The sequence below is a fragment of the Colossoma macropomum genome, unplaced genomic scaffold, assembly GCF_904425465.1.
Source record: "Colossoma macropomum unplaced genomic scaffold, Colossoma_macropomum, whole genome shotgun sequence".
Taxonomy (NCBI): domain Eukaryota; kingdom Metazoa; phylum Chordata; class Actinopteri; order Characiformes; family Serrasalmidae; genus Colossoma; species Colossoma macropomum.
The window spans coordinates 12,827,348-12,838,728 of NW_023494793.1; the positions used below are offsets into that span (position 1 = coordinate 12,827,348).

The 11,381-nt window shown below is 40.3% G+C and overlaps 1 protein-coding gene across 1 annotated transcript in view; it reads right to left on the reverse strand.

Annotated features, from left to right (window-relative positions):
- lgi3 (leucine-rich repeat LGI family, member 3) overlaps positions 1-6,486 on the reverse strand; it is a 28,927-nt gene extending 22,441 nt beyond the window's left edge. The window contains exon 1 of the mRNA XM_036578535.1: positions 5,829-6,486. Within this exon, the coding sequence (XP_036434428.1) occupies positions 5,829-6,052 (224 nt within the window). The 5' untranslated portion in view covers positions 6,053-6,486. The remainder of the gene's footprint in view (positions 1-5,828) is intronic.
- Between the last annotated feature and the right edge of the window lie 4,895 nt (positions 6,487-11,381).

Sequence of the window (11,381 nt, forward strand, 5' to 3'; positions counted from 1 at the left end):
GACCCTTAGGATCAGTTTCCTGGTCAAGGATTAGGCTAAGTCCTGGACGATGTTTACCTTCTAACAAAGAATCTCCACTCAGAATGCTGAGTAGTCAATGATGGAGTTTAAAACACACCCTCAGAGTTTAAGGGGCTCATAATTACCATTTCTACATTTTAGAATAACTCTGAAGGTATTAAAGCTGTGAGTCCTTTTTTATTTGGATAGTCTCATATAGATGAGCCACAGCTGGTCCAATTATTAACAGTCTAGTAAAGGCTGGTTGATCCCTAACGGTATTAGGTTTAAGGTTAAGGGTTAGGATTAGGACACCATTCTGACTTGAGGTTAAGGTAAATGTTACGGTTTCGTTGTCACATTTACTTACTGTTTACTAGGTAACCAGGAAACATCAAGGTGATTAGTTTAATGACAAGTTAAACATCTACAGTGGAGCATACACGTGAAGTGGTACCAAACTATGAAGTTACACATAAATAATCTAATTCAAAAGTTCTATTATAGATTCTTCAGTGTAGCCCCCCCTTTACCTTGATGCTGCTTCGCTCCCTTAGCATGTTCTGAAGCAGCATCATGAGGAGTCATTTGGAAAGCAGGACTAAGGAAGATACACACATACTGATACCTGTTTGGATGCCAAAAACTACTTGTGATTTTTGCAAAAAAAAAAGACTTTTTTTTGTAAAGAAATTAATACATAGGCACTTTTTATTTGTCTTAAAACTTAGTTTCAAGCATTTAGGCATAAGCCTTCAGACTGAAATGTCTTTAAGATGATGAAAAACATTCAACCAGGTGTGATTCTGACCAGTATTGTACTTTCAGATCCTTTCCTCATGAGCAACATAATCCTACTGTAAACATCACTATGACTGAATGCTAATAATACCACAAATCTGAAATCCATAGTTAGGCCGGACCTACACAGCTTCTCTGGAGAGAGCCCATTCCCGCTGTTAAGTGCCCTCATGATCTATATATCGAGCTGTTCTATAAGGCTCGTCCCCTTAAGTAATTACTCTCCAGACCCGGACAGATCTTGGACTGCTTTCTCATTTTGATGAAGGATTAAATCTCTTGAAAGTAGGACACATTCTTTCTCGTTCCTTACATCTTCAGGTCTTCTCTGAGTGAAAAACCAGGACACCTTCACCTTGTGAGGCTTCATAGATCATTAGAAATATTAGAGCTCATTACTGGTCTGTGAAGAGCTTCTGATTCCTAAACGTACTTGTTTTTAATTGATAGTGTCTTTAATAGCGTATAATTTGCCAGGCATTTTCAGACATAATCTTTTAACCCCTCAAATCCCAGGCTTATCGTATGCTAAGGCTAATTATTCAGTATTTACACAGACTATAATGCAAATTTGAGTTGCTCTTAGATTATGGAAGTGTATAGTAAAATTTTGTACCCACTGACCATTTTAGGGGCTAACCATAACAATTTTATAAGCTTTTCATATAACTTCTCAATTGTGGCTGGTGTGGTGGAGGAGGGTTAATGGTCTCGGGCTATTTTGTAGGGCTTGGGCTTGGACCCTTAGAGTAATGTTAATGCTACAGCATAGAAAGACAATTATATGCTTCCAACTTTGTGGCAACAGTACCAAGTGAGGTCCATGAATACATGGTTTAATGAGTTCGGTGTGGAGGAACTCTAGTGGCCTGCATCGAGCCCTGACCTCAACCCCACTGAAAACTTCTGGGATGAAGTGGAACATTGAGCCAGGCCTTCACATCCAACATCAGTGTCTGACCTCACAAATGCTCTTTAGGCTGAATGGGAAAATGTTCACACAGACACACTGCAAAGCCTTCCCAGAAAAATGGAAGCTGTTATAGCCACATAGTGGGGCAACTCCATATTAATGCCTATGAATTTGAACTGGCATGTCCAACAAGTTCATATAGAAGGTCAGGTGTCCACATACTTTTGGCCAGACCACCGAGCTTATATTACAGCCATGGCAAAGTGGTTTCTTCTGCTATTTGATACATTATAGACACGTAGGCATAAACCAACAATGAAAATGAAGTCAAGCTTTCACTGAATGGCAATTATTCATGTGATCTGAGACTTGCGGCTGGTAAACCCTGCTGGGAGTGAGCTTTCTGTGGCCTGCACACACACACACACACACACACACACACAACCACAGTATCTCAGTTAATATGGCTCTAAATCCAGTTTAAACAGACAATTTGCCAACAAGGATTTGAGTAAGATGACAAAGGCAATGTTTCAGGCCTGCAGCTTGCACAATGGCAATTAATAGAAATGGCACAGTATCACTTTTTCTTTCCTTATACCGATATTGAACCCTTGAGTTTTGCAGGTGCCAATCCACTATCTCAATAGAATAATAATAGGGTGTAGCCTCCCATTACTAGGCTACATTAGCATCGTAGCCCCAGAGTAAAATTCTTTAAGAAGATGGTTCTTCAAGGGTTCTTTAGTAAAGGGAATGGTTCTGTGTAGTTCAATTTCATGCTTAACCCCTTACCAAGCCATATTACACACTTCTATAACCTAAGAAAAGCTCCATTAGTTTGCACTGAAGTCCCTCTAGCTACTGAATAATAAGCCTTAGTATGTAATAAGCCTGGAACATTAAGGGGTTAAATAATTCTTTGCATGGTGAAATAGTTCTTCAGACTGATGGAGAATGTGTTGTGTATGGCTCTATATAGCACCAAAAAGGGTTCTGCTATTGTTATCGTGTCAAGCCTGTAACAGTAGAAGAACCCTTTTTGGTGCTATGTAGCCATTTTCAAAAAGGTTCTATATAGAACCATGTGCAATACATACTCCATCAATCTGAAGCACCATTTCATTATGCAAAGAAGCATTTAAGCAGTAAATGGTTCTACAGAGGACCCATAGTTCTATCTAGAACTATTGCCTTTATCAAAGAACCCTTGAAGAACCATCTTTTTAAAGAGCGTACCATTAGCTACCCTGTCCCAACAGTCCTAAACTACAAAAATAGCTCATTTTGAATTCATTATTTCTGTGATGTCATGAGAACCAACACGTTTACATATATCCACCTATTCACAGTTTAGCTCCGCCCACTCGCACTGAAGATCTATGCAGTGTTTCAGCTCTGAGTGCTTTCTGAATGAGGCACAATACAGAACAGCCAATCAGAACAGAGCTCGTTTACATATATCAGTCTTAAAGACATAGTAACAAACACAGTCTGTTTAATTCTATGGAATAAAGAAAAGTTTGAAAATAGTAATGAAAAAAAAAAAGAATTGTGAGCAAAACTAAATAAGCACACTTCTGACACCACACGTGTTGGGTGATGAAGTTTGTGGTGAGGGTAAAACTGTGGAAAATCGCCACATTTCACCACATTATCGCTTCAAGCAAGTTGGCTTCATGAGGCACGCAGAGGGAGAGAGAGAAAGAAAGACATACTGAGGCTGTGTCTCATCTTTTATTAGCCAGGCAAAGCTGACCTCATCTACCCAGTCTGTTCAACCACACAAGAGAGTGAGACAGAGATGGAGGGAGTGAGAGATTCTCCATCTGTTCTCAGCTGCCATCCATCTGACAAATAATACCCCTTAGTTACAAAGTGGAGCAGCATTAAACCTCTCAAACTGGTAGATATTCAAGCAACGCATTCTATTGCCTCATCAAACCGTGAAGATGTGCTGGCCCTCGGCCTTCGTCACTGAAGTACAGGGGTCATTGGCTAATTTGTCTCGCTGCTGGAAAATACACTCCAACAGCCTTTCCTGTCTTTTTTCTGATATGTGTCTGTCAGTAAGAAGCACTACACAGATTAGAGCAGCTCATTCACACACAAAATATGCTCTTTTTCCTAAATTATGTATGTAACATGGACAGTTTCAAAGAAGTGCTGTCATCCATCACCTGACATCGGCTGCCACTTCTAACAGCCGGCCTGCACTGGCAAACTCTCTTTTAAAGAGTTAGTGTGGCGAAAAATAAAAAACTGACCAAAATATGACCACCAGTGTAGAACCAAAGAAGCAAACTTCAGAACATGTCTTGGCTGGTTGATTATGCTTGTGGTAAGGGGGATTTTGATTTTGACATAAATGTGGGCCTGCATCGTGAAATTTTAGCCAACTATTAATTTCTATATGAATAACTGCAATTAACAATTCAATTGTCTTTTTTTGCTCAAAAAGTTGATTCTTTAAGGGTTTAGTAAAGGAAATGATTCTATTTAGAGCCATGAGTTCTATATAGAACCATTTCATGCTTAAATGGTTCTTTGCATTGTGAAATGGTTCTTCAGACTGATTGAGAATGTGTTGTATATGGTTCTATATTGCACCAAAAAGGGTTCTACTATTGTTACAATGTCAAGCTTGTAACAATAGAAGAACCCTTTTTGGTCCTATGTAGACATTTTCAAAAAGGTTCTATGTAGAACCATATACAACACATGCTCAATCAATCTGAAGAACCACTTCATCATGCAAAGAACCATTTAAGCATGAAATAGTTCTATATAGAACCATTGTTTTTGCTAAAGAACCCTTGAAGAACCCTTGAAGAACCCTTTTTTTTTAGATGTGTACCATTATCTATCCCAGTCCATACAGTCCAAATATGGTAACTGCACTGCAAAAATAGCTCATTTTGAATTCATTATTTCTATGATGTCACAAGAACCAACACATTTAATTATACATACTTATTCAGCCTACAGCAGTTTAGCTCCGCCCACTCGCACTGAAGTTCTAAGCAGTGTTTTAGCTCTGAGTGCTTGCTGAATGAATCACAATACAGAAAAGCCAATCAGAACAGAGCTCATTTGCAAATATCAGTCTTAAAGACATAATAACAAACACAGTCTGTTTGATTCTATGGAATAAAGAAAAGTTAAGGAAAGGAAAAGTAAGGAAAATAGAACTATGGTCATTTTAAAATCCAAGAAAAATGTAGGACGTGGTGGCCAAGTTTGCTGTTTATCTGTTGATACTTAGTAGCTCCCAACTGACAAGAAAAACACCTCGAGCTCAAATAAACAAACATTACTCAACACTTCCCTCTAAAGGTTTTAGAGCACCAAGTCAGAGTTCATAGGACCCATGATATATCTGCATGCATATTCTGCTTTCTTTAATTTATAGGCACTTGACTCAGCGCAGCTCACCATATATGCCACATATGTGAATTTATGATTATGGAAGGTAATGGACCTTCCTCCTCTGCTACAGAAAAAAATATGGTCAGCTTAAATTATTGTTATCAACTCAAATACATATGATTATGTAATAACTGTGACAAGCCGACATGTATGAATACAAAAAGATGGTCCTTCGAAGGTTCTTTAGTAAAGAAATTTGAACCATGAACTTTGCATGATTGAAGGGTTCTTTGCATCATGAAAGGGTTCGTCAGACTGATGGAGAATGTGCTGTAGGTGGTTCTATATCGAAACCTTTTTGAAAGTGGTTCTATATAGCACCAAAAAGGTTCTTTTATGCTTACAGTGTCAAGCTTGTAACAATAGAAGAACCCTTTTTGGTGCTACATAGAACCCTTTTCCACACCACACATTTTCCATCAATCTGAAGAACCCTTTCATGATGCAAAGAACTCTTTAGTGCTCATTGTTCTATATAGAACCATTTTCTTTACTAAAGAACCTTTGAGGGAACATTTTTTTCAAGAGTGTACAAATAAATACACAGACTGGGAAGGCAGGTGATAACATAAGAGAGTCTGCCAAACTGTTGGCTAACTTCAGTCTAGTGCGCACTGAACAGGTATGACCACGCAGACAGACAGACAGACAGTGTGATGGCTGAGCAAGCTGGGTTTGTACTCACAGTGAGATGATGCCAGGTGGGAAGCTCTTGGGGATGGCTTTGGTGTCCACGCAGAAGGCGCTGTCCTTGGTGCAGGAGCAGGTGGGTGGGCAGCGGGGGATTTTGGGTGCCCGGCGCCCCTCGGCCAGGCACAGCACACACAGCAGCAGCAGGCAGAGAGAGGTGGCCATGGGCAGAGTCCAGCCAGGCCACCTCAAAACCCTCCTGGGTCCAGCCTCAGACATCTTCCCTTAAGCCCGGTCTCTGCAGGGGTTGAGGAGAGATGTGGGGGGGCTTGCTTGATGAAATGTGGTGGATTATGGGGGGAAGAATGAGAAGGAATTCAGAAGGATGAAGAGGAAGGGAGGTGATATGTGTTTAAGATGGAGAGATAGAGAGAGAGAGAGAGAAAGAGAGAGAGAGAGTTGTGGTATGAGAAAATGACCCACACAGAGCCACAGCAGAGAAAGAGCAGTCACAGTGCTCCCTGCACGATGTGTGCGCGAGTACAGTCTTCTTGTGCGTGTATGTGCTCTGCAGCACCGCCGGATCTCGCTGTTCTCACTCTCAGTGGTGCAGCTGTCTTAGCAGAGACTGCAGGACGGTGTGTGAGCCAGCGATCCTACACACACACACACACACACCCAAGACCTGTGCACAGCAACGCTGACGCTGAATTATTAACCAGCATGGACCAACACTTCCAACAGCAGAGGGGGGTGGAGGGTGAGAGATGAAACAGCCAACAGACTCAGTTTCAGAGGAAGGAGGTGACAGGAAGATGGACCAATGGAAATGCATATAAAACTCTATTCAGCTCTATTCAGATTGGATTAAGTAATTACGGGGAGTTCTGTAAAAAAAAAACAAATCTCCTGTAATTACAACAAACCTGGATTTTTGCATCACAAGTGGTCATAAGTCTCTGTATGAAAAGTTTGCATGAAAAGTTGATGATATTTGCATATAAAGTAATGCTCGGATGACATTGTGTAGCTATGTGAGAATAAAAGTGCTTTATACATTATAATCGCCTGTGTATTCTGCATCCGAGATCTTGCTTCACTTACAGACTTTCTTTTGTTTCTCCTCCTCCTCCCAGTGGTAAAGAGGATGGAGATGGAGGTCTACCACCTAGACTGATTAAAATGGTTGAGGACTTCCAAAGCATCCTTCTTTTTTACGATTCGGAAAATGTTTCATATGGATGCATGCAAGAAGACTAAATACAGCAAGTAGCATCAGTCAAATAAAATTTTTTTCCAACACAATGAATTTGGTGTGATTATCTCAGGAGAGGAGGGAGAAACACAGACATGGCCAGTCCAGATGGAAATAAAATCAGAGTATCATCTGTAAAAGAGGACGTTAGCCCAGGACACCATGTAAATTTATCCTGTCCAAACAGGTCTTTACAAAAGTTTCTCCTTAACCCACGTCTTCAATCAGCCAAGACAAGTTTGATGTCTGAAGATTATTTCTGCGGTTTTGCGCTGGAGCTATGAGGCTAATGTAGCTACCAAGTAATGGAAGCTCATATTCACCAATTAGCATAGTTCTACCTGCATCTAACTGCTAAAACACACTTGCTTCTGTGGCTTCTGACACTGTATGACATACTGTTGTCTATAAAATTCAAAAAAGTAGTAAAACTATTTAAGATTTCCCAACTTGAGACAGTTGGAGTCATCAAATGTGTGATGACTGAGGCATGCAGTTTGTGCATGGCTAACCTGTTAGCTGTAAACTTCCATTACTTGCTTGTTACATGAGGCCCCTTTTCACAGCAGCCATAAAATGCAATTAGCGCCTGTTTCAGAGTCAGTTGAATGATGCATTTTTCTTTTCTGCAATAATGTTGATGGCATATAATGTTTTGATGGAAATATATTTGATTTACAAAACTGGGAACTGGATATTTGTCTTTGTAACATCGCTCAGAGGTGCACAACTCCGGTCCTGAAAGGTCAGTGTCCAGCACAGTTTGGTGATTTACCTGCTCCAACACACCTAATTACATTTATCTGTTAATTGCCAGGTTAAGTGGGTATGTTTGAGCTGGGAAACCTCCAAACTGTGCTGGACACCAGAACTCCAGGACCAGAGCTGTGCACTCCTGGCATAGATGGACACGTTGTGTTTTGGATGCTGGTATGCTGCTCGGCAGCAATGGAAATTGATACACTGACCAGCACCAAAGCCAGTTTATGTTGTGTTTTGATGATCTTATGCTGGCTAACCAGCATGACTATGCTGGGGTGACCAGCTAAACAAGAACCAGGCCAGCACAAGACCTGCATAAACCAGCTTAGACCAGCTTAGACACAAAATGTGTGCTGGTCTGTGCTGTATTTCAGCAGTAACAACTGTTTTTATTGTTTTTAGATGTTTTTTTGTGGCAGATGTGGTAATTGTGGTAGTTGTACACCATTTTGCTTGATATGAAGAAAGCTGCCATTGTGTCTGTTTGATCTCGGCATCTCGTCTTCGTGGACAGGTGTCAAATGTTTTCTGACCCCTACTCGTTCACCCCTCATTGCTTACTAGCAGCTCTATGCAGACTCACAACATTTCACTCAGAGAGCCGACAGTGTCCTAGTTAATCTGATAACAAACTTGAGGGGAAAATATTCCATTTGATTCTATACTTATAAATATCTGAGTTGATTTACATTGCACTGGCAGAATGGCCACTAGGGGGCCTGCAAACCATGCTAGAAGAACCAGCTCAACTCAGCACAGCTGGTCACCAGCAAAAGCAGCATATGTTGTGGTTTGGATGCTGGTATTCTTGTCAACCAGCATGACCATGGACTGCTGGTCTCTGTTGTTTTTTAGGCAGGGGAAGAGGTTAGTCTTTGTAGCCCCAGAGCAAAACTAATATGTCTTGGCTGATTTACTGAATTGATGGAAAGGGGAACAGTATGTAAATTTTGATCATTTTTAGGATCAACCATTGTTTTTACCTGCACTGGACAAACAGGTTCCCAGCAGCCATATCTTGCCTGGGATTCCATGGTAATTTATTAGGGTGTAACAGTATATTGTGACATTTTGATATGCAGTATAGAAATGTGACATCGTGCATCCTGAAGATGTGACAATGCATCATGGAGAATGACCAGTCTCCTAATTACACCGTCTAACGCAAGCGCAATGTTTGCGCACCAAATTTGACAAATGAATAAGCCGTGAATCCAGTATTGTGAATTGAAACTTGTGTATCATTACATCCCTATAACTAACTGCTCAGACTTATATATGTGTGTATAAGTCATACAGGGTAACATCACCTCTATCATCTTTAGTGTTCAGCCAATGTTTAAAGATCCACTAGTTGAGCTTGTACTGTGGTGCATTGGCGTCCCTAATCAAGCTCACGGTGATATATAGCATTGAGTGGCCAGTATGATTCAATTAGAAGCAACAACAGAAATATGTCTCCGATGTGACCAATTCCGCAGACTGGAGTGTATTAATTATGTATTTAATAAAGCAGAGAAGAGTTTTCCGAATGCTCTCCTTTGATAGCAGTGCACTAAGGCACACTGCGGTATTCCCTGAATACAGAATGAAGCTGCTGACCCCATTTCAAACTTCAGTGCAACTACAAACAGCCAAAACACTAATACTGTCCAAGAACAGCAGCAAGCAGGTCAAACTCCATGCCTTTTTATATTTATGTCTCATAATGATATGATTACCTGCTTATATGATTCACATAAGGGCAGCATAATGAATGTAAAGGTGGTTACAGAACACAGGTTTAACTAGTTTAAGGACATTCTGAGCATATTGATCTGTCCTGAAGTCTAAAAATAAGGAGATTGGACTCAGTCTGAATGCCATTTCATGAAGAAAGGATTGTTAGAGGTAGTGGGCAGTTGTAACTCTCCCCCTTTCCCTCCCCCTTTACTTTACAGTACAAATCAGAGGCCTTCAGAAGAGACCAGGCGGTGTATTGATGGTACAGTTGTATGTACACCCTTATTAAACTTCGTTCAACTTTCTAAACTTTTTCTCTAATTTACACTGAAATCGATAACGCTTGCAGCTTGTCAACAGCCAGTAAGCTGTTTAATTATACACCCATTTGGAGAAACCACACAACAGCATGGTTGAGAAGTTGTACAGAAACATAGCAAGTAAAGTCTGAGAGTGAAGGTGAAGATGAAGTTGTTAGGTCTGGCTTTCAAAATGTGATAAAATGAATACGCTTTAGCAGCAAAGGCTTGAACTTTGGACATTTCCTCATTGTGTACGCTAAGTAGAGATGTGCCTTCGACTTGCTGGATGGGAGAGAGGAGGAGTCTAGCCTTTCACTCACAGCAGAATTAACCAGCGCAGCAGTTAGGAGAGTTAGCTAGCAAGCTGTTTTCAGTGTTCAGATTATGCAAAAGGTAAAGGAAACAGTCACACGTACTGTGCAACATCTTCATTCTCAACTTTTGAATGTTAACATCCATTAAGGGTAATGCTGCCAAAATGTTGATTTTTTAAATATGTTTTATTCATACCTGTCAATTTCAGGATGCCCACTCATGTCAGGTAGAGGGAAAAAATTGCCTGCTTCTGTTCTGGCAGCAGTCTGTCAAAATATTGACTTGTATCTTAAAATAATGACATATATCGCAGCTGTCGGAAGAAAACATCCCCATTTTTGTTGTTTTTCAGTTTTTGACATAATTTGAAAATACCTGTTGCCTTTAACATTGTGTGAAAATTTGATGATAAATGGACCCAAAGAAACGAACCAAAATTACTTGGAAATAAGTCTGGTTCCATTGACTTACATTAAAACTAAAGTATGTTTTCTCCTTCTCCTGTAAAGTTACCATTTTGGAGATACAAGGTTTTGTTCCAACAACGATATATATAGATTTTTTTTTTATTTAAGATATTATGTTGAAATAACAACTACGGTGTCTGATCCACTCAGACCAGCACAACACACACTAACACACCACCACCACATCAGTGTTACTGCAGTGCTGAGAATGATCCAAATAGTACCTGCTCTGTGAGGGTCCATAGGGGTCCTGACCACTGAAGAACAGGGTAAAAGGGGGCTAACAAAGTGTGCAGAGAAACAGATGGACTACAGTCTGTAACTGTAGAACTACAAAGTGCACCTATATAGTAAGTGGAGCTGATAAAATGGACAATGAGCGTAGAAACAAGGAGGTGGTCATAATGTTATGCCTGATTGGTGTAAGTCATTATTCCAAGACACTAAATCAAAATTTTGAAAATACTACTGCCAGAATTGGGCAGGAATGGGCTTCAATTTTTTATGTTCTATTAGGATATAATAGGAATAATTTTTAGGAATAATTTTGTTATTAGCTTTAGCCTTTTATTTTCTTCCGTGTCCAAAATACTAGTTTCATATTGTATTACAACGTATTGTAGTGCGCCGCTATTTGCCACGCAGCCTCTGAGAAGCTCTGGCCATGTGTAGGACCATGTGAGGAGGCTCATGGGAGACGTGCACCCTCCGAAAAAGGGACTTGTTTTTTTATGTCGTTGGCTGTTAGTTAACGCAAGTGTTATGTGTTGTTTGTGTCATTTTGT